Source organism: Ceratotherium simum, chromosome 11 (assembly GCF_057802395.1).
Source record: "Ceratotherium simum simum isolate JZ-2026a chromosome 11, ASM5780239v1, whole genome shotgun sequence".
Taxonomy (NCBI): domain Eukaryota; kingdom Metazoa; phylum Chordata; class Mammalia; order Perissodactyla; family Rhinocerotidae; genus Ceratotherium; species Ceratotherium simum.
Window position 1 is genome coordinate 2838856 of NC_141910.1, and position 23322 is coordinate 2862177.

The following is a 23322-nucleotide window of genomic DNA, read 5'->3' on the forward strand; positions in this document are numbered from 1 at the left end:
ACTCTGCCAAGGCTGGGCAAGGCCAGCCGGGCATCTGGGAAGGCCAGGGGAGTTCAAGAGCCTTCATGGGGAGGCTGGGGTGAACGAGTTTGGGGGGATGTAGAAGAAGTTCGTGTTCCTAGGCATGGAGGAAATGAGACACAGGCTCTTCTCTTCCCCTACTGCTCTGGCTGCATGAAGGGCCATTGAAGCACTTATGAAATTGGGGTCTTGTGGGTGTTCACTTGCTCCTTACCACTGTGGCTGCAGAGTAAGAGGCCAGAGGGGGTGGCTGGAGGTCCGTTCTGGGCACTAATTCCGGGAAGTTCCCTGTTCTTCCTCTCTCCCATGTCCAATCAACCACCAAGTATGGTGGATTTTACTTTAATGCCACTTCACTTCTCTTTGTCCCCTGCCAGAGCCTGGCCCATGTCTGCATCATCTCTTCTAACTGGCCTTACCACTTCTACTCTTGCTCCCTCCAATTCCCCCTCCACGCTGTAGCCCGAGTGGTCTTTTCTAAAGTGCACATTTGATTGTGCAACTCCTCTGCTTAAAAATGTAGATGGCTCTGCAATGCATCTCAGATGAGGGCCAAGCTCCTCAGCCCAGCTCACAGGCCCTTCACCTTCTGGCCCCTGCTTATCTCTACCTTTCCCACTGTTACCTGCCTTGGTCTACGTGTCAATCAGACTGGATTCTATGAACATAGCTAACTCTCTCATGCCTCAAGGCCTTTGCCTATACTGTTCCCTCTTCCTGGAATGCTGTTCCCCAGCTAACTCCTACTCAAATTTTATGCCTCTATTTAGACAACATTCCACTGGGAAACCCTCCCTGGAATGATTGGCTCAGTTATGGGCCGTCGTAGACCCTCTTTGCACACATCCTACCATCATGTAATTTTCTTTTTGTCTGTTTGTCTGTCTCTTGATGCTGGTTGCACATTAGAATTACCAGGTCTGCTTTTAAAATACTGGCTCTGGGGCCACACTCCCCAGAGATTCTGAGTCAACCATCCAGGAGTGGGGCCTGGGCTTCTGTAGTTTTAAAAGCTCCCCAGATGATTCTAATGTGCAACCACAGGCGAGAACAGGGCTCCAGAGGAAGCTCCGTGGGGCCAGGGGTCCTGTCTGTCATAGTCATCATTCTAAACCCCTCATTCGGCACTGAAATGCTCAGGTATTTCATAAATGTGTTGAATAAACGAATGGAGCAGTTTCTAGAAGGGATGCAGGAATCATTAAGGACAAAAATGATGCATATCAAACATACTTGGATAGCAAATTGGTGCTTTTTAAAGGTTCTAGAGAACAATCACTAACGTGTCCTGTAAGAACTCCCTGATCATTCCGCTCACTTAGGGGCCAGCCCGGTGGCGTAGCAGTTAAGTGCGTGACTCTGCTTTGGTGGCTAGGGGTTCGCCGGCCTGGATGCCGGGTGCGCACCGACGCACCGCTTGTCAAGCTGTGCTGTGGCGGCGTCCCATGTAAAGTAGAGGAAGATGGGCACGGATGTTAGCCCAGGGTCAGTCTTCCTCAGCAAAAAGAGGAGGACTGGCATCAGATGTTAGCTCAGGGCTAATCTTCCTCACACACAAAAAAAAAAGGTCATTCCGGTCACTTAGAAAAAAATGTGTGTAGTTTTGTTCACTTTAGATTCATAGTAAAAATTACACATTTAGACCATTGTTGTTGTGTGTGTCTCGTTCCCCTTTGGAAGCCTTCTCTCCTCCCCAGGACCCCTTGAAATCAGATGTTACACTGTCAGAGGCCCCAAAAGCCACCTCTGAAAGACTGATGTGTTATTTGTTTTAATGAAAATTTCTTAACATTTTCATTACTTATGAATAGTAAAATGTAATAAAAACTCCCTGGCCAACATCTCTGCTCTTCTCCTCCCCCAGTAGCCTTCTCCAGGCTCCAGGCTCTGTCTCTAGTCTCTTTGCTCTTCCTCCCTTCTCTGAAAAAAAAAATTCTTTCCAACATCTAGCAGCTCAGCTCTTTCCCTCTGCTTGCATATTCCACATAGTAAGCCAAAAGCCAGAAGCTAGCTGAACAGAGACCATTCACTGTTTCTCCAGGGCTCTCCTGGGAGGCCTCAGTCCATCCTGACATATTCTTAAGCCCTTTCTGTCAGGAATCATTCACACAGGCACCAACGTTGTACCAGGCTTCCAGGAGCAAGGTACCATTCACCTCAGTGCTGTGTCAGCCATGTGGTATGTGGGGAGGGGTGGGGCAGGAAAGGAGGAATGGGGGAGGAGAACGGAAATGTGCCAACCCTGGGAGATCTTCTTGCCACACCAGGTCAGATGTAAGACCAGTATAAGCACAGGGGGTGGCTTGGGTGGCTGGCCAAAGGCACCCCAAGTAGACATACAATTATCAGTGTCCTTTAGCCAATGACCAGCAGGGACACACCTGAAGTTGAATTAGTTGGATCTATTGCCCTTTGCAATGGGGAAGAGCTCATACCTTAAGGACCTGTGGGGCATCTCGGTAAGAGGGTATTCAGAGGGCTTGTTATAGGATTTGGTTTGCCTTGGGTGATTCTGGGGAAGGTTCAAGGAGGCAGGGCTTTGCTTTGGATTGGGTGTAACTCTGACTGAGCATCTGTATCAGTTTGCTAGGGCTGCCATAACAAAATACCACCGACTGGTGGCTTAAACAACAGAAATTTATTTTCTCAAAGTTCTGGAGGCTAGAAGTCTTTCTTTGTCTTGCAGACAGCTGCCTTCTTGCTGTCGCCTCACATTGTTGTCCCTCCATGCCTGAGTGCCCCTGGTGTCTCTTTCGTGTGTCCAAATTTCCTCTTCTTATAAGGACAGCAGTCAGATTGGATTAGCGCCCACGCTACCAGCTTCATTTTAACTTAATCACCTCTCTAAAGATGCTACCTTTGAACACAGTCACATTCTGAGGTACAGGGCTGTGGGCTTCAACATATGAATTTTGGGGAACACAATTCAGCCCATAACAGTACCTTAATACATCTTGTCTATAAGGTGGGGGAAATGATGGAGACTAAAGCTGGGGTTGATAAAGAAGCAGCAGTCACTCATTAGCCAGGATGGGAGGATGTCTAGTCCTTTTTGTGGTTTGGACAATGTTCATGTTTTGTTTGAGTTGAGACGTGATTGTGAAGTGGTCTTCTTTTTGTCTTCATCCACCACAGTCACAGAATGGCCTTGTCAAATGTTGATGTTCTGTGAAATTATTAATGTTCAACAGGAGAACACCACGGCGTGGCTCTGGATGTTGCCAGCTTGTAGCAACTCCAAGGTCTCACTGATAGAGCCAGGCCAGCTCCCAGCGATCAGGAGATGTTTTCTTTTTTTTTTTTTTTTTTAATAATTTTATTTTATTTATTTTTCTCCCCAAAGCCCCAGTAGATAGTTGTATGTCATAGCTGCACACCCTTCTAGTTGCTGTATGTGGGACACGGCCTCAGCATGGCCGGAGAAGCAGTGCCTCAGTGCGCGCCCGGGATCCGAACCCCGGCCGCCAGCATTGGAGCGCGCGCACTTAACCGCTAAGCCACGGGGCCGGCCCAAGAAGATGTTTTCTCTCTCTCACAATCTAGGCACAAACTGTGCTTGTTAAGCAAATGCAGCTTTGGGATCATCACCATCCTTTCCCACTTAGACATTCTGGTGCCAACACTGGGTGACCAAGGGAGTGTGGCAAAACTCCAGTCCCCTTCCAGGAATGCAGGGAGCCTGAAAACCTGGAATTGCAAGAAGCAGGTCTTCAGCTGCTCACTTTGAGCACATACCCTGATGGTGGAGCGCCATGTTGGAACACCTGAGAATTCCTTGGTGTCCCACTTTAGCTGGTGTACTAATTTTCTGTTGCTGTGTAACAAGTTGCCACAAACTCAGTGGCTTAAAATAGCACATATTTATCATCTCACAGTTTTGCTGGGTCAGGAGTTCAGGCATGGCTTAACTGGGCCTCTGTTTAGGGTAACACAAGGCTGCAACCAAGGTGTTGCCCAGGATGGGTTCTCATTAGAGGCTCAACTGGGGAAGGCTCTGCTTCTGAGCTCACTTGGGTTGTTGGTAGAGTTCATTTCCTCACGGCTGTGGGCCTCAAGGCAGCTTGCTTCTTCAAAGACAGCAATGGAGAGACAGACTCTAGCAAGCTTGGCACTACACCTACATCCCATCACCTTTGCCACATTCTATATTGGTTAGAAGCAAGTCTCAGATCCTGCTCACACCCAGGGGAGGGGATTAAACAAAAGCATGAACAGCAGGAGGCAGGATCAGGGGGGCCTGCCTGCCACACCTGGGCTGTCCAACCATCTGGGGAAACCTGCAGTGTGTTAAATGATTCAGGACTTGGACGGCTGCAGGGCAAGTCAGGGCGAAGGCACAGAAGTGCAGCAGAAGCCATGGCAAATTCTCTGTGCACCCTGAAACCTTTGTTTCTGAGGAAAATCTGATTTTGTGAAAGACCCAAAAGGCAGCCAGGGTATAATTTCTTCAGGTGACTGCTATGAGGGGACAAGCCTCACAGGTTTGTGTAAATTCAGGAAGCCATTGGTAGGGGCACAAAGGAAAAAATTAAGAGTAGGTGAACATAAGGAGAGTTGACAGTGTATCAACCGTACATGAAGGAGAAACAGAAAGGAGCAGGGAAGGTTTAGAAACATCCAGGTCTGGCAGTGGGATGTGAGAGGTATGGACCAAGAACAATACTCAAGTGAGGGAGTTGAACTAGATACAGAAACTCCGCGGATAGGCAGAGATGAGGCTACGGGTACATTTAGCATCTCCTTCCCGACCAGAAAAGGGAAGCTGGGAAGGTCTTCAGCCTAGATGTCTTTAGAAGGCAGGTGAGGGCCTGGCCATGCCAGCCTGCCTGTCACCACATCTGGGACAGCACCCTGGAGTGATAGGGGACTCGGAGTGATGAGAGTCTAATGAATGTTTGGACACTGAGTATCTTACAGTATAAATCCTACTTAATGATAAATCTGACTAAGGCAGGAAGTGTAACTGTGAGTCCACTAGAGCCAGTTCGAACAGACCCATCTCTTATCAGCAGAGGGATTAAAAATTGTTTTTCAGGGCCGGCCCCATGGCTTAGCAGTTAAGTGCACGCATTCCACTGCTGGTGGCCCGGGTTCAGATCCCAGGCGCGCACCGACGCACCGCTTCTCTGGCCATGCTGAGGCTGCGTCCCACATACAGCAACTAGAAGGATGTGCAGATATGACATATAGCTGTCTACTGGGGCTTTGGGGGGAAAATAAATAAATAAATAAATCTTAAAACAAAACAAAATTGTTTTTCAGGGGGCCGGCCTGGTGGCATAGCCGTTAAGTGTGCATGCTCTGCTTTGGCGGCCCAGGGTTTGCAGATCCCAGGTGTGCACCCACACATTGCTTGTCAAGCCATGCTGTGGCAGCATCCCATATAAAGTAGAGGAAGATAGGCAGGACGTTAGCTCAGGGCTAATCTTCCTCAGCAAAAAGAGGAGGATTGGCATCTGATGTTAGCTCAGGGCTAGTCTTCCTCACACACAAACAAAAAAATTGTTTTTCAGAAAATTTGCAAAGTCACGTAGCCAGAGCATGCACAGAAGAAGAAATCTTGACCTGAAATGATCCCAGAACCAAAGATTCTCCTCCCCATGGCACCAAAGGACCAGAACATGACTGGAACTTGAAAGCTGGACTCTCATCAGAGGCGAGGGGTCCATCATCCAGGAAGATCTAGTGTTAAAATCCCTTCCCCACCTTACCATAAAGGTTTAAAACCTTACCATAAATGTTTAGAACCTTACCATAAATGTTTAGAAGCTTACCATAAATGCTTAAAGCCCACCAATCAAAAGCTGTCCCACCAGCATTTCCATGTGCAGCCTAACCTCTTAAATTTTGCCCCCAATCCTGAATCGGGGAGACAGATCTGAGGGCACATGCACCCTGTCTCCTTGCAGATTGGTCTTGCAAATAAAGCTACTTTTCTTTTCCTAAAGGCTGATACCGTAATAAATTGGCTCGTTATGCACATTGGGTGTTGAGCCCTTGCTCAGTAACAGAAGCTCCACCTAAAAAATGTTAGAATCAAACACATTTATCCATACTAGACATTTAAAACTCAGTGTATGACCATATCCTGGGCCATAAAAGAAGTCCCAATAAATTTAAAATGATTGAAATCATACAGAGTATGTTCTCTGATGACAACGAAATTAGATTAGAAATCAGTAACAAGATATCTAGGAAAACTCCATAATTTGGAAGTTAAGCGACATATTTCTAAACTATCCATGGTCAAATAAAAAAATCACCAGGAAAATTAGAAAGTATTCTTAACTGAATGGTAATGAAAATATAACTTTGCAAAATCTGTGTAATGCAGCTAAAGCAGTGCTTAGAGGGAAATTTGTAGCTTTAAGTGCTTATATTAGAAAGGAAGAAGGTTTAAAGGTTAAATCAATGACCTAAGATTCCACCTTAAGAAGCTAGAAAAAGAAGAGCCAAAGTAAATCCAAAGTAGAAGGAAGGAAATAATAAAGGTAAGAGCAGAAATCAATGAAATAGAAAAGAGACAAACAATAAGAGAAAATTGACAAACTCATTCTTCCTCCCTCTCTTCCCTCTAACCGCAGCTGATTGGTTGATAATTCATTTGGAAATGGGGGGGAAAGAGTATGAAACAATAGTTAATTACGCACTTCCTTTTGAGTTCTTGATGCTTTCATTTCACAACCAGAAGACAACGTGTTTGCCAGTAGGTGGCAGCGCTGGCACCTTGAAAACCCGGACAGGCTGCGTTCTGGGTAGGCTTGGGGACCAATGATTGCCACCGGGCTGAAAGGGAGTCATTTGAAGACAGGAGGGAGAGTCAACTCCAGAAAGCAAATCCTCACTTACGCTTAGAACAGGAAAAAGCGATTTCACAGAAACACCTGAAGCCTAATACGCCCGCGGAATCGAATTTTGAAAAACTTGGCTCTTTAAAGCCAGGAGTTCTTTGCTGGAGTACTGCGGATGGTCACGGTCACAGAAAACTCCTCCTCTCATTGTGCGCAAATCTGGGCCATCCCCCTCCCATCCCCACGGGAAGATCGTCCACAGTTTCCATCGGAGTCTCAAAATGGACAGAGACTTAAAACAGTTAAGATTCCCTGTTACGAATGCTCCATTAAACACCACTCAGAAGTTAATCACGCATAAGACCGAATTGTAAAGAGAGATGGTAAAGTGCCCTCAGGGCTCGGGTGGGAGGTGGGAGAGGCCGGGCACAGCTAGTTGCTTTCGTAATTTTTTCTTCCTGAAGGGTCAAGGCTGTGAAAAGCCCCTCGGGGAGTTTGAAACGGAAAAGCAGCGACCATATTTTGCAGGCCTACTATGTGCACCAAGCGAGTTGCTTTTCATAAATGTCCTCATTTAATCTTTGCAGTAATCCTTCGAGTTCAGTGTTAACATCCTTGCTATTATTCCCCCAAATCCCTTAAGAACCCACTTAATGGAGTGCCGGCTTTTGTGGTTCCAGGCTTTAAGTGAATGTACACGCTGGCTATTCCCCTCTTTTACAGACAAAACTTCCACGCGATTTCTTTTATTTAAATGAACTTTCCTTTTAAAATAGCCTTTCGTTTATTTCTTTGGTCTATCTCTTTCACTCAAGAGCCACCCTCAGAATTGGCAGCATAGACACAGACGGAAGGGCAGGAGCCAATACGATTTTAGGTTGAACTTAGAAGACAGTCCTGGAACTTCACTTTTCCCTTCTCGCCGGCTCACGAGGCGGCCGGCGGCCCCGGCAGGCTTTGGGCGGGAGAACCGGGGCCCGGGCTCTAGCGGCCGCAGCCGCGCGGGGCTGACCGGCGGCGGGGGGTTGGGAGGGGTCGGGGCCGGGCCCCACGTGGCCGCCGCCGCCGGGCTCGCCCGGACCCCGCCCGGAGGCGGCCGCGCGAACTGCAGAGCGAGCGGCGAGAGGCGCGGGGCAGCAGGCGAGCGCCCCGGGCCCCCCGAGCCCGGCGCGCCATGGCGGGCGTCCGGCGAGTCCGCAGCCCCGCGGCCGCTGGCTAACCCGGCCGGGCGGCCCCTGCTGCCTCGCTCCTTCCCTCTGCGTCCCGGGCCTCAGAGCCGCCGTGAGGAGGATGAGTCCCTGGAGCTGGTTCCTGCTGCCGACCCTCTGTCTCCTGCCCGCGAGCGCAGCACATCGGCGCGGCGCGCCCGCCCCCGCCAACTGCGAGCTCAGGCCCGAAGTAAGGCGCGCGTCGGGCGCGGGGGGCGGGGGGCGGCCTCCCGGCACCTCCTGGGGGTGGTTACCTTCTGAACCCCGCATAGCACAGCGCATTCGGACCCCAAGCCGACTCTGGGACCGGGTTCCCACTTCGCATGGGGACCCCTCCTTGCTTGCTCGTCCCACCGCGCCCCCGGGCCCCCCTTTCCGGCGGAGGCGCAGCCCTCCGGCCTTATGAGACCTTGTCCCCCAGCCCTCGCCCGTCGTCAGCCGATGGAGTCCTGGCGGGGTTCCCTGGGTCTCTCCAGCCTGCTTCGCAAGCAGTCGGGGGACGAGTCCCCGAAGACCGAGGGGACCGGGACTTGGGCACATTCACTTTGGAAGTTTGTTCTGCCCTCTCTCTCCTAGCGCTTGATTTCCCCTACTCTTATCGAAATGGTAAAGCGCCCCGCAGCTGCTTGATTTAACCTTCGTGTATTCAATGCCTGACTTAGAAGGGGTTTTGGGGAACTGAAGCCATTCTCCTTGTTTCACCGATCTGCGAAACTGAGGCTCAGAGAGCGACCTTTGTGGTCCAGGTCACAGAGCGCGTTCGCAGAGTAACCACTTCTGACAGCCTCGCATTCACGCACAGGGCGCTTCCTTAGATATTCGCATCAGCGTTTGGAAAGTGAGGGGAACCAAGGCGAGGGAGCCCCTCCCCCCACCCCGCTCCACCCAGCCCGATAGGAGCAGAAACCGAGGGGAAACCGGGCAGGTCTCGCGTCTCCGAGGCTGGACCTCTTTGGAGATGAATGTTTCCTTTTGTTGATCAGTTTTCTTACGCTCGCAATTTTGTCGTTCTCAAGTCCCTCTCTTCTAAGCGCCATGGAGGTTGAATTTTGCGAGTTTGTATCTGTGGGTCCGATCTCTGTGGATCCCTGGCCCTGGGGAGGGTGAGCCTAGGCTTGTCCTTCGGCTGGTCTGTGCGCCCTCTGACTTCGGGTGCCGGAGTTTAGGGGTCGGTCTACCTTCGGTGACACCTGCACGGCATCCGGGGCCGCATCCACTTCTGGGTATTCGTAATTTTATTCATCGTGCTAACCACAGCAAAGGAGAGGGAAGGTGACCCCACTGAGCTGTTCCTGGCACACGGGACTGACCGGGGAGCCGCACGGTGTTCCTAAGGCGCTCGGGGCCGCGGACTCGGGGCGCGGAGGGTCTCCCTCTAGGAAGGCAGGAGGCGCTGTGCTGGAGAGAGAAGTCGGCCCCAGAGACGGCTTCAAACTCTGCTGCAGTGTGGCAGCTGCGTGCTTGTTATACAAAGCAGAAGTCCACGCTTTCCTGTGAAAGCAGAATATTTTTCACTTTTGCAAAATCTATTACCAACTCGTAACTATTTTATAACACGTGAGTCTTGATAAGGTCTCTCTCTCTCTTCTCTCGAATTTGTCTTCATGGGTCTTTTATTCTATACCAAACTTTTTGGTCTCAGGCCCTCTGCATTCTAAAAAAGCATCGAGCACTCCAAAGAGCTTTTATTTATGTGGGTTAACGGAAATATTAGTAAAACACAAGTTTAAAAAACAATATTACTAAATACACAAGCACACGTGCTATTAACCATCAGCGGTGATGTTATCACACACGTAGCCTCTAGAAAATTCTGTTTGTACACTTGTGAGAGAATGAGAATGAAAGAGGAAAATATCTTAGTATTATTATGAAAATAGTTCTGACCTTACAGACTGTTTGAAAGGGCTTGGGGACACCCACAGGTCCCTGGACCACACTTTGAGAATCGCCGTTCTGTTCTGTGGGCAAACTGTCTTATCCCCTGAGAAGGTCAGAAGGTCAGTCATGGCAGGGCTGTATGCTTGACCTGCATCTAGAGGGCACTGTGGGTGGGTCCCCCAGGGGGTTGGAGTCTCGAGATTGTAGAGTGAAGTTCTGGAATCTAGCCTCTAACACCATGTGGCACCTTATTATAGCATTCTGTGGCTTGAGAGCTGGTTTGGTTTTCAACTTTTGTTAATCATTAGAGAGGTCCTCTGAGCTGAAGTCTGTCCACAGACACTGCAGGCTTTATCCTGAGCACCTCACAGGTTGAGTCTCTTCCTTATCAGTACTCAAACAGAGCTCTCCAGTGTTCTTCGCTATTCCTGCTTGCTTTCTTTTACACTTGCTGTTTCTTCCTCCAGATGTCCATGTGCTTGCTCCCATTCTTCCATCTGGTCTTTGCTCAAATTCTCTCAATGAGACCCTTCCTGGTTACCTATCAAAGATTGTGTCAATCCTCCCCTCTCCGCCCTGCCTGCCCTCCTGTCTGCCTTCCCTGCTTTATTTTTCTCTGTAGCACTTAACCATCACCTGATGAAAACTTTTGTTTATTGCTGCCCCCCTCCCCCATGTAATCTTCATAAGGGCAGGAATTTGTGTCTATTCTAGTTGCTGCTGCATCCCCAGCACTTAGAAGAGTGTCTGGCCATAGTAGATGCTCAATAAATATTTGTGGAATGAAAAGGATAAACTAAGCCAACTTACTTTAGTCTCGTTCCAGCTGGTCTGCTGAAGGGTACTCATGGAAAAGCACTGTTATCACAGGTCCCAGGATGCTAGGATGGGAGGAGCTGAGGGGTGCGGTGGCTTAGGGACTTACCCTGCATTACACAGGTCGTCATTGGGTTTGTTCTGTTTCATTGCCTGGCTTACCCATGTGTGTGTTAAAATCTCTGGTGATTCAGTCCACAGAACTTGTAGCTTTTTGTGTCTCTGTTGTCCATGGCCATGTCTTTCTCTTTTAAGAACGGTTGCAGCAAGGTTTAGAAGGGACATATCAATAGGGTTCGGTTTTTTTTCTTTTCAGTCATCATAATGTTGAAATACATGGCTTCCTCTAATGGCGTGTAGTGGCCACAATTACAGTGAAATGGGGGTAGTAGAGTAATTTTGTTTTTTTGGAGACAAACAGCCCTACCCTGAAGGTGTCAGTGTGAGGGAGGCAGGGGCAGTTGTACTCATATGATCAGCATGGTGGGCTGGGGGCTCACCGGTGGGCGAAAGCAAGGTGAGAGCGCCCTGCTCAGAAGCCCCGAAGACTCTTCATTCAGCTTGCGCCCCGCCCAAGGCACGCCCGACAGGGCAGTGTCACCGCCAGCAGGACGGTTGCTGGTGGAGTGGGAGACAGGGTGCCCTGCTCCGTCAGAACAGAACTCCCTTTATTGAAGAGGCTCTACAAGATGAGGATCATCTTTAAAAATCCTTTAAAACTCCTGGCTTAGCGCGCCAAATTGTGTTATCCTGAAAAGAGAGAATGGGAAAAGGTGACAGCCTGAGGATTTAAAGATGTCAGTGGGGATTTATCTGGGCAGGTCACCAGGGCTAGGAAGGGGAGCTGGACAGAGCCTTTCTAGATTTGGACTCAGGTAGCTCGCCTGAGCAACAGTGCACCTACTAGGGTTTTAATTGAAAAAGACACGACTCTGAATCACAAGTGAAGTCTGTTGCATGTTAAGGCTGCAAAATGTGGTGTTTAAAACCTGGGACTCAGGAGCCAGCCTGCCTGGCTTCAAATCCTGGATCCACCACTTAGCAACTCTGAGACCTTGAGTAACATAATAGGCTTCTCAAGGCCTCCATAACTCCATCTGGAAATGGCCAGTGTCTTATTTAGTTGCATATCCTCCCAGTTCCTATCTTCCCATTCTCTCCTGAATGGGCACCGGGCAGGATCTCCCCCCCACCATGCCATCAGGTCCCCAGGTGACCTCAGTGCTGCTCAATCCATAGGTCAGTCCTCAGATCCTTGACTTATTTGGCCCATGAGCCACACCAAACCCACCTGCTTACTTTCTCCTTGAAGCACTTCCTTCAGTTGGCTTCCTACTCTTCTGATTTGCCCAACAACCTCGCTGGCTGCTTCTCATTCTCTTTGCTGGCTGTTCTTCTGTCCCTTGATTTTGCAAGGTTAGACCATTTCTAGACCTTTTCTCTCCTATTTACATGAGGTCCCTTGGAGGTCTCATCCAGTCCTGTGGCTTTAAATAACATCTAAACGGTGACAATACCCTTGTTTTTATTTGTGGCCAGGCTTCTCCCAAACTCCAGACTCGTGCATCCGCCTACCAACTCGACCTCCCCACTTGGTTGTCTGCTTGCCGTCTCAACTCAACAGGGCCAAAACCACACTGCTGACCTTCCCCTCGAATCCTGTTCCACCGCCTGTCTTCTGCATCTTGGTTGACGGCAACTTCATCCTTTTAATGAACCAATTTTTTGGCAGATCCTATTGGCTGTAGCTTCCAGAATATACCCAGAATCTGATCATGTCTCGTAAATTCTGTCACTATCACTGTTCTCTCACTTGGATTATTTCAGTAACTTCCTAACTGACCCTGTGCCTGCCCTCATCCATCAGTAGTCTATTCATCGCAGCCGCCAGAGTGATCCTGCTAACACATTAAGTCAGTTCGTGCCATGCCTCTCACAAAAACCTGTGCTGGCGGCCATGCTACTCAGCAGAAAAGCCTGAGCCCCTCCGGTAGCCCAGGGGCCCTGTGTGGCCTGGCCTTGCTCACCTCTGTGACCTTTCCTTTCTGCTTTCGTCTTCAGTCATCCTGCTGCAGTCATGCTGGCCTCCTTGCTGCTCCTTCAACACAACCACCTTTCTGCCTCAGGGCCTTTGCACTGCTGCTCCTTCCTCCTGGAGGAACTGCTCTTCTCTCAGATAGCCCCATGGTTTCCCCTCTCACCTCCTTCGCGGCAAGGCTGAAATGTCCTACCAGACACTCAGTGACTTTCCTGATCACCCTATTTAAGACCACATCCCTCCTCCACCAGTACTCCTGCTGCCTGTCCTGCTTTCGTGTTCTCCACAGCAGTTATCACTAACACACCCAAGGCGGGGACCTGTGTTTCATTCACTGCTGTATTCCCGGTGCCTAGAATACACTAGTGCCTGGAACAGTGCCTGGCACATGGTAGGCACAGCATAAATAATCGTGGAACAAATGAGTGTTGAATGAATGTAGCAGGACAATCCATGTGCAGTGCTGGGATGGTGCCTGACACCCAGTGAACATTCAGTATCAGCCGCTGCTCTGAGCATCATTATTGTTACTACATGGCTAGATGCCAGAACATGAGTATTGTTTTTTTAAAAATCTGAGCAGTTTTCAGTGAAAAGGTCATACATTGACCGTATTTCTAGACTAATGCTAATTGAAAAGGCAACAATAAAATAAATAAGTAATGAAATAAAAATGGATACATAGAGATGAACAGACTTTGTTTCTGGAGAGAAGTGCAGGTATTTTGAGGTAGGATGGGACATTAGGGGGATTACTGTGTTGAGTAAAAACACACCAAAACCACACCCAAATGATCCCTCTCACCTCACCTCCACACACACCGTGATCCTGCAATGTGGGTTTGGTTTTCCTGGGAATATATTTATTCGATATCACGGTCTCCTGACAGATGACAATGAATTAGGTGCCCATGGGTTTAATAACATTTCGGCCCTTTTCCTGTGTCTCCCAGTTGGAAACTGTGTAGAAGTGCTTTGGTAGACTGTGTGGACCTTGTGTGACTATATCTCTTGCATAGATCAGTGGTCACCGGTCATGTCACCATCCAGGACCCCTTTGATTATTGATTCTTCTCCCTAAAATGGACAAATAAACCAAACTATACCTGTGCTTGGAAGGCCACTTCTAGCAAACCAGTTGCATTTATAGGTCATTATTTTGTTACCCATTTTAAATTGACCAAAGCCATAGCTGTCAACCTCAGCTTTTGATTAGCATCTAACCAGTGTTTTCCTACAAGCTTGATCTAATTCTAACCAACAGTGAGACATCTGATTGCTTAATTAGCCTTGGCAGCCATTTGTTGGTGACGTACAGTTTCTGTTTGGCTTTTTGAAGTATTTAAATAACCCTGGGACCCTCATTACCCCATAAGAGGATACCAGAGGGCTGCCTGGAGAGAGCCCATACCTGATTCATCTCAATATTAATTTAACCATTGATAGGTTTGTGAAATTGTTTTTTAAATACATTCTTTCGTTCATTTGTTCATTCATTTAACAATTACCTATCTACTTTGTTTATCACCATAACCTATGGCAGGGGTTATTATCTAACTTTTACAGATGAGGAAACTGAGGTACAGCGAAATGACGTGGCTTTTAAAAATCTCATTGGGGGAGCTGAGAAAGAAGCAGAATTTAGGCTTCTTTTGCTCAATTAGTGCATTCTTGTAAAGGTGGGTGTGTGAGCAGAACTGTAATTTAAATACTTTAAAAAACAACCTTGACCTAAAAAGCGAGTTTACACAATGTTATAAGCCAATGTGACCTCAATAAAATAATTCAAAAAAGAACACAAAAAACTGCACAATGTTGCAGGCTGGCAGCTAATGAGATATGTTCTGTTCGGCTTGCATGGCATTTAAGAAAACTGAGGCAACATTTTTCAGTTAGAAGATTTTATTTAAAATCAGGATTTCTAGTTTCTTTGAAAAGTCCATTCTGGAGCACCAGGCCTGTTCCTGTGCGGCCAGCACTGGCTCGGGCCAATATCCTTTATGGAGAGTTGTGGGCTCCTTTGCTGCTGACCTCCCGCCACCCGTTATCTCACCCCCAGCCCACGTGTTCACCTGCCTGCCTCTGCCCTCATCTGAGGGGTCAGATGGTGTTTTTGTGGAAGGGGCTAGGGGTAGGTGGAGAAGAGAAGGTCAAAGGCTCTGAGAGTAGGGCCTCTGCTTCAACCAGCTCCACTCTCATCCATCCTATATTTTGAGATTCTGTATAATATTTCGTTTGAAACTAGGTTGCTGCTGCTTAAACAATAACACATAAATGCAAACACAGTTGATCCTCATTATTTGTAGGTTCTGTATTTGTGAGTTTGCCTACTTGCTAAAATGCATTTGTAACCCCAACGCTCGTGGCGCTTTCATGGTCACTTGCAGACATGCCCAGAATGTGAAAAATTCGAGTTGCCCAATGTGCACATTCCCAGCTGAGATCAAACAAAGCGATCCCTGCCTTCTTGTTTCTGCTCTCATACTATAAACAAGTGTCCTTTTTGTGGTCTACTTAGTGCCAGGCTTTTTGCATTTTTGTGCTTTTTGTAGGTGATTTCACTGTTTATGATGATCACAAGCGCAGTGCTGCAGTGCTGTCTGGTGTCCCTAAGCACGAGGCTGTGATGTGCCTAACGGAGAAAATACGTGTGTTAGATGAGCTTTATTCAGGCATGAGTTCTAGTGCTGTTGGCTGTGAGTTCACTGTCAATGAATCAACAATATATGTATCTTAAATAAGGTGCCTTTCAATAGAAGCACATAAAACAAGGTTATGTATTGATCTGTTGATGAAAATGTGACTGACGGCTGGCAGGAACCTAACTCTATTTTCCCTAAGAGCAGTGGTTCAGTATTTGTTAGTTCAGTGATCTTGGTGACTTTGTAGACCACAGCTGTGACAAATAATGAGAATTGATTGCAGATTGAAACCCCACAATCCAGGAAAGCATCTTACTTAACAGGCTGCTGAAATTAAGCCTTTTGTAAAGAGAATGCATTCCAGATCTTCTTTCCTATAAACCAAGATTTTTACATTTCTTGGTTGCTCGGTGCATGGCTCACTCCATGCATATATCTCACCTCTATACTTGAACTCTTTGAGGGCTGCCCTGTGCACTTCTTTGTACAGTGTTTCCTACTAAATGGACACTTCATAAATGCCTGCTGTTGAGACTGAGAGACACTCAGGGGAAAAGGGCACGATGGCCTGGCCTCTGGTGGATGTGTACCCCTGCTCAGCCTGTAAGACTTCTGGGAGAGAATCAGTGGAACACCGTCCAGTTCTCTGCTACTGAACCAGAGACTTTTGTAAGAAAGAAATGCAGTTGGACAATCCGCGTTCTAAAGGGACAGGAGCGAATTGTGAAATCAGGGATTCATTAGGACTGTGGTTTCAACCTCGGCTGCACACTGGTATCACCAGGGGAACTTTAAAAATATCACCTCTGATCACCTGAGATCCTGATGTCATTGGTCAAGGGTGGGACCCAGACATCAGACTTTTAAAAACTTTGCAGGGGATTCCAGTGTGCAGCTGGAGTCGAGAGCCTCTGCCTTTGGGAATGTTAGATTTGAGATCTGAAGAAGCAGAGACCATTAGGTCTGCCTGGGAGGTAACAGTGGGCTCCTCAGTGTCTCTCTCCTCTACCGGGTGTGAACTTGGAGTCCCCTGAGAATCCCCTCTTTAACTCCTGCCCGGTTCATTGCTAGCGGCAAACTCAAAGCTGGTGATTGCTACTGCTTTCTCATCTTTAATCGACATTTTGATGGAAAAGAGGGAAAGGATGCTGAAATACAGGCTGCATTGAGAACTTCTGTTCCTGGCAGGTGAATCTACCTGGATTCAAAAGTCTAAATCCTATTTTGATAATTTTTCTCCTGCGGTGTGACTTGTCTCTCGAATTCACCTCTCAGATTCCTGACCCTCCATATCATGCCTTAATGTTGTCTCTTTTCCTTTTAGCAAAGTGAGTTGAATTCCTTCTTGTGGACCATAAAGCGAGACCCACCGTCTTACTTCTTTGGCACAATCCACGTCCCGTACACCCGGGTTTGGGACTTCATCCCGGACAACTCCAAGGAGGCTTTTCAGCAGAGCAGCATTGTGTACTTCGAGCTGGACCTCACGGACCCCTACACTATCTCAGCCCTCACCAGCTGTCAGATGCTGCCGCAGGGCGAGAACCTCCAGGACGTGCTCCCCAGGGACATCTACTGCCGCCTCAAGCGCCACCTAGAGTATGTCAAGCTCATGATGCCCTCGTGGATGACCCCAGACCAGCGCGGGAAGGGTCTCTATGCCGACTACCTCTTCAATGCCATCGCGGGGAACTGGGAGCAGAAGAGGCCTGTCTGGGTGATGCTCATGGTCAACTCCCTGACCGAAGTGGACGTTAAGTCCCGTGGGGTGCCCGTCCTAGACCTGTACCTTGCCCAGGAGGCTGAGAGGCTGAGGAAGCGGACTGGGGCGGTGGAAGGGGCGGAAGAACAGTGCCATCCTTTGAACGGGCTGAACGCTTCACAGGTAAGACCCTCTGCGTGAAGGACCAGGCGTTTGACTGTGCGGGTGAATCTACTGCATGACAGTGCAGGAGATGGACCACAAGCAGCGTTTCTCTAAAGACTGTCTTTGCTTAGGGATGTTATTCTGGGGATTAAAAGTTAAGCCTAATAGTCATTTATATCACTTACTTGTGTATTACCACAAAAGAAAACTTGTTTTTCCTTGTCATCCAACAAGTACTGCATGCTTTTGTTACTCAGTTTACTTCAGGTCGTTCCTTAAGAAGCTGCTCTGAGAGGATGTGGACAATGTGGGTGCCAGACTGGCTGTTGTGGGCTATGGCCTAGTTTGCAAATGGTCCTGGCCATGCTGTTTTAGGTGACATCAGTCCTCTCAATGATTTTGAGATCATTGCTGTCCCTCTTGAGGACACTGCCCCCAGGACATTCCTTTCCAGGGCAGATTTATGCTCCTCCTAGCCGTAGTGTATAGATCCTACTTCAGGGCATTGGAATTTAGGTTGATGTTCAAGAAGTCTTCACTTCTCATAAGACAAGCAAACTTCATTAAAGTGCCCTTGTTTAATCGTTCTGACGAAATTCATTTTGTTGTTGATGTTTTAAGGTACATCAGGTACCTCTTGGGGTCAATGGGAATTTTGTAATATGAAATAACTATTCTTGTTTTGCAAATATTCTTAGTGGTTGACCTTGAGATATTGGTCCTCAGAATAAAACCTAACTCTAGAGCTTAGCAGATCTTCAAATGCTGAACTCGGGTTGTTATTTAAATGATTTATGGACATTCGACAGCCTAAAAATAATGTTCCTGAGTTGATAATGAAATTCGTAGGGAATTTACCTTGCTAAAATTCTATAATAATATTAATAAATAATCAGATGCTAAAATATAGTATTTGTTTGGCACATTGAGACTTATAGAAAATATAAGGGACCACTAATTGTCTGCATTGATCTTCTGGAGGAGTTTTCTTGCATTATTTTGGAAACTCAAAGAGCCAATATTCTAACTTTTTCAATGTTTGCATTTAATGCAATGTTTTGTAAGAGAAAGGTGCTTTGATTTAAAGGCTCATTGATTTTGACCTTACAGGTTTGAAATTTGTGAACATTTTTACCTGAGCCAAAGCCTTCTTTCCATGCTTCTGGGGGGAAAAAGGACTGAAAGTAAAATACTAGCTAAGGCAAGATATCTTTGAAGGAAGGTGTGTAGCACTGTCTCTTAATATGTTTAAGAGACATTTTAGAGCACTCTAGTTATACACTAGACTGTCATGTTGATTTCAGGACCCATTCTTAGGGTTCGTGTAGGTATTTAATATTTATATACTAAATTTCTTATAAGACCTTGAATTAAGCCAGCGAGGTTGGAGTTGTTTAAATTTAGGAGGAAAAAGTTATTTGACTTATTCCTAAGACTCTTAGTTTAATTCCCCTCTGTTTCATTTCTAGACAGTAAAATGCTCACAACGTTAGTGTACAGCTCGATGACATTTACTATATGCATATACCCATATAACCACCTCCCAGATTGATTTATTGAACATTTCCATCACTCCAAAAAGTTAGCGTAAAGTTTTATTGCAGCGTGACTATACAGAAAAGTGCACTTGGTGAATTTTCACAACACAGCCATGTGCCCAGCACCCAGGGTGGGACACAGAATAGCACCAGCTCTGCAGAAGCCCCTTGGTCCCCCGCCCCAAGGATAACCACTGTCCTGAAAATCTTGGAGCATAAATTAGTTTGATTGTTTTAGAACTTCACATAAATGGAATTACCCCTTATGCCTCTTCTAGCGCTTGGCTTCTTTTGCTCAACATTACCTTTGTGATTCACCCATGTTCCTGTGTAGGTGTCCATCATTCATTCTCACTGCTGTGTAGAATTCTATCAGAGTGTTTGGGGCGGAGGTCCATGGAGTCTCCCTTCTCAGTAAGTCCAGAGTACAGTAAGATCATTTGTACTTGTTTTGCTAGAAGACAAGCCCTCACTCATCCCTAGGGTCCCTTTCTTCTCCTCCCCATTGGAAGAGTGGCTGGTTCCTTCCTCCTTGTTCGCTGTAGCTCTGAAGAAGCACATCAGTGGGCTCGTGACTACAAGAGACACAGAGATGGCTAGGCTCCACAGGATCCTGAGCCTACTTCCCCAGCCAGCTGCCGGGAAGAGGCAGAGAGCAGAGGAGCAAGGAGAGCCTGAGTCTTGTCTTGGAGGCCTGTCAGCCTGCCTGGGAGGAGCCCTGAGGGCCTCTGCTCCAGGGCCCCCCACCCACCTCCTGGATTGTAGGGTGGGGGCAGCTGAGATTGAGGCACAGCTGAGGCTGGAGCACTGTGCTGGTGGTGGACGAAGCACTGGATCCAGAGTCAGACGAACCGGGTTAGAATTCCCGCACTGTCCCTTACAGCATGTGACTTTGAGCCGTTCACTTGACTTCTCTGAACTTTAGTTTTCTCATTTTTCAAATGGGGATAATAATACTTGCCCTACCCTCCTATTGCCAAGAGCAAGTAAAACAGTAAATTGGAAAACACTTATGAATACCATACAGATCTAAGGGGAAGAGGACTGACATTCAGTGCCTACTATGAGCCAGGCCTCATTGGTAATCTTACATTTGATCCTCAGAATTTTGCAAGATAGGCAGTAGCATCCCTATTTTATAGATGGAGAAACTGAGGCTCAGTGAACTTAAGAAACTTGCCCATGATCACAGAGCTAACAAATGGAGGAATTTGGGTTTGATTCCGAATGTGTTAAAGGTCATGGTGACTTTGAGTCTCTGACAGGATCTGGTGGTCAGTGTGAGACCCTGGCGTTTTGAGTTGCAGCAGAGGATTCTGGGCTTATTTTGTCCAATTCGTTAGTCACTGGCCACTTATAGCTGGCTGCTGAGGACTTGAACTGTGGCTAGTGTGACTGAGGAAGTGATTCTAAACTTTACTTAATTTTAATTAAAATTTTAAAATTTTGATATACTGATACTTGATTCATTTATTGGAAAACTTTTAAGTATGTTTGGAACAACTTGGGCATGTGAATCTCCTTTTTCAACTATAAATTTTATGAAATTGAACTACAGATCAGGTATTTCTGATGAAAATTTAGTGGCCAAATTGCGATGTTTTGCGAGTGGAAAATACACCACAGATTTCGAAGACTAAGTATGAAGAAAGAATGTAGAATATATCAGGAATAGTTTTTTATATTGATTCCATGTTGAAATGATAATACTTTGGATGTACTGAGTTAAATAAAATGTATCATTAAATCTCATTTCACCTGTTTCTTTTTTTTTTTTTTCTTTTTTAATGTAGCTACTAGAAAATTTAAAATTATGTATGTGGCTCACTATATTTCTGTTGAACAGCGCTGATCCAGATTGTTTCTGGATGAGTGTGTCCAAAGCGGGTCCACTTGGAGGCCGTGCTGCCTGGGATGGGTCCCGTCACTGCCCTTTCGTCCATGTGCCTGGTCAGGGCCCAGCTCTGGGGAACCTCTAAATAATGCCTTAGAGTGTAACTGGCCTGGGGTCAGCTTTTCTCCATTGACTTGCGATGCTCTTTGTTTTTAGCATATCACCATTACACACACACACACACACACACACACACACACTTGCACACACATGCACACACTCATTCTGTTTCTGGACTTTCTCTTTTGTTCCATTGATCTATTTGCCTATTTCTGTGTCAATGCCACATTCTTAATGACGGTAACTTAATACTACATTTAAAAAATTTGTTAATGCTGTCACTTACTTTAAGGATTCTTAAAATCATTTTGGTTATGATTTTGTTGATTTCTAGATCAGCTGGGGAAGAATTGACATTTTTCCTCATGTTAAGCCCTTTCATCCAGGGACGTGTTATCCTTTCCATTTATTTCAGTTCTCTTTCATATTTTGTAGAGTTCTTGATTTAGATTTTGCTCAATTCATCAGTTTATTCATTGTTTTTAATGTAAATTTTGCTGGTTTAAAGACTCTTTTCTCATTATATTTTCCATCTGGCTACTAATTTTTATATATTAATTTAATCACTTAATTGAAATCATGTATTCTAACAATGTTAGTTGATTCTCTTGCTTTCTTAGTGACCAGACATATCATTGATAAATAATTATTTTGTCTTCACCTTTCCACAATTTGTGTTGTTTCTTTTTCTTGCCCTAATGTGTTGGCTAGGATCCCTAGAACAGCATGAAGTAGCAGTGGTAAGGAAGGGCATCTTCCTTTCCCCAACTTGCATGAGAATGCCTTTGATATTGCACCATTAACTATGATGCTGGTAGTTGATTAGTCTTTATGATGTGAGTGAAACGTCATTGAGTTTCTTTTTTACTATGAATTTTATCAGAAGCAGTTGTTGTTGCTGTTAGTGGCAGTGGTTGTTGAATTTTACCAAGATTTTTTTTTTTTTTTTGGTGAGGAAGATTAGCCCCGAGCTAACATCTGCTGCCAATCCTCCTCTTTTTGCTGAAGAAGACTGGCCCTGGGCTAACATCTATTTTATATGCGGGATGCCTGCCGCAGCATGGCTTGATGAGCAGTGTGTATGTCCACACCCGGGATCCGAACCTGCAAACCCCAGGCTGCCGAAGCAGAGTGCGCAAACTTAACCACTATGCCACCGGGCTGGCCCCCCGAGATTTTTTTTTTTGCCTCTGTTGTGATGCCTTTTTTTTTATTGAGCTATAACTGACGTAGAACATTATATTAGTTTCGGATGTACAACATAATAATTCCATATTTGTATAGACTGTGAAATGATCACCACAATAAGTCTAGTCAACATCTGTCACTGTACGTAGTTACAAAATTTTTTTTTCTTGTGATGAGAACTTTTAAGATTTTAGTCTTTTAGCAACTTTCAGTGATGTCTTGATCTTATGACTATCTTTGTTTGACCTCTATCTGTAGATTTCTCAGTTTTAAGCCATCCCTGCCCAGCTGGCCCTAAACTTCAAGGACCAGTGTGTGAACTCACCGAGTTATCCTCTTAGCCACCCATTCCCACATTCATTTAGTCAACTCATCTATTGAATTCCTGCTGAGCACGGTGCTACGTAAAAATGATGAGGTGTAATCAGGTTGCTGCTCCCCAGAACCTGAGGTCTTTGTGATCCAGGTGCTCAGCTTCTTAAGGGCAGGACTCATCACTGTTTTCCTAGGACTTAGCACCATGCCAGTGCGAGGTGGATGCTCAGAAGCTTCTGTGGGATAAATGATTGAAGGATTCTGTAACTCTTCCTAGAGGGAAGAGAAGGCCTCTCTCTTCTAGATCCTTCATGATTCCATTTTCTTACCCCCTTCTTTCTCCCCCTTCACCTCCCCTCTGCTATCTGACAGCTAGTTGTCCCCTTCGGCTATCGTGATTTGGCATCAGGGAAACTGTCCTGTCCGTGGATTTGATCTTGCCATCTCAGGGCAGTTACCATCCTTACCCCTCTAGGATGGAGTCAGGTTATGACTCCTGTTCTCTTTCATTCCGAGTTCGTGCCTGCTTGGTACTACTGGCTGCACTGCCATTCCTATGTGAAGAAAGCACATGAGCTTGGAGGTGGAGGCTCAGTGATGTAGGGCTCACGTCTCCTCCCTCTCAATCAACCCAGGTGGGTTCCCATTAAAAATGTAGGGTTCCCTAGGGAAATGATCTTCCTAAATCCCCTCTCCACATTCATAACCACCAGGCATCTATGCACAGGCTCCAGGCATGGGGCACTGTCTGTTTGCTTCCCCTGAGGGGCTGACCAGAATGACTCTGTCTAATCACAGGATTCTCCTGCCTGCTTTCCCAGCGATGGACTGAATGTCAGGGTGGAGTGGGGCAGGAATTTGAGACAGCCCCAGTCTCCTCAGCATTGGAGTCTGTCCTTTGGGATCCAGTCACATCTAGGTTTGGGGTCTGAGTCACGGGATCTGAAAGCTAATATGAATGCAGCCAACAGGTCTGGGTTGCCCTCTGCTTTCCACATGCAAGGCCTGCATCTCTGGGCTTTCAGTATCCTAAGAGGCAGTTAGTTGGATGTAAAAGTCCTTT

The 23322-nt window shown here is 46.6% G+C and overlaps 1 protein-coding gene across 2 annotated transcripts in view; it reads left to right on the forward strand.

Moving 5' to 3' along the window:
- Window positions 1-7855: 7855 nt before the first annotated feature.
- TRABD2A (TraB domain containing 2A) overlaps window positions 7856-23322 on the forward strand; it is a 57058-nt gene continuing 41591 nt past the window's right edge. For both annotated transcript variants that reach the window (XM_087436496.1, XM_004437203.3), the window contains exons 1-2: window positions 7856-8210; window positions 16722-17282. In XM_087436496.1, coding sequence (XP_087292622.1) covers window positions 8103-8210; window positions 16722-17282 — 669 coding nt within the window. In that variant the 5' untranslated portion in view covers window positions 7856-8102. The remainder of the gene's footprint in view (window positions 8211-16721; window positions 17283-23322) is intronic.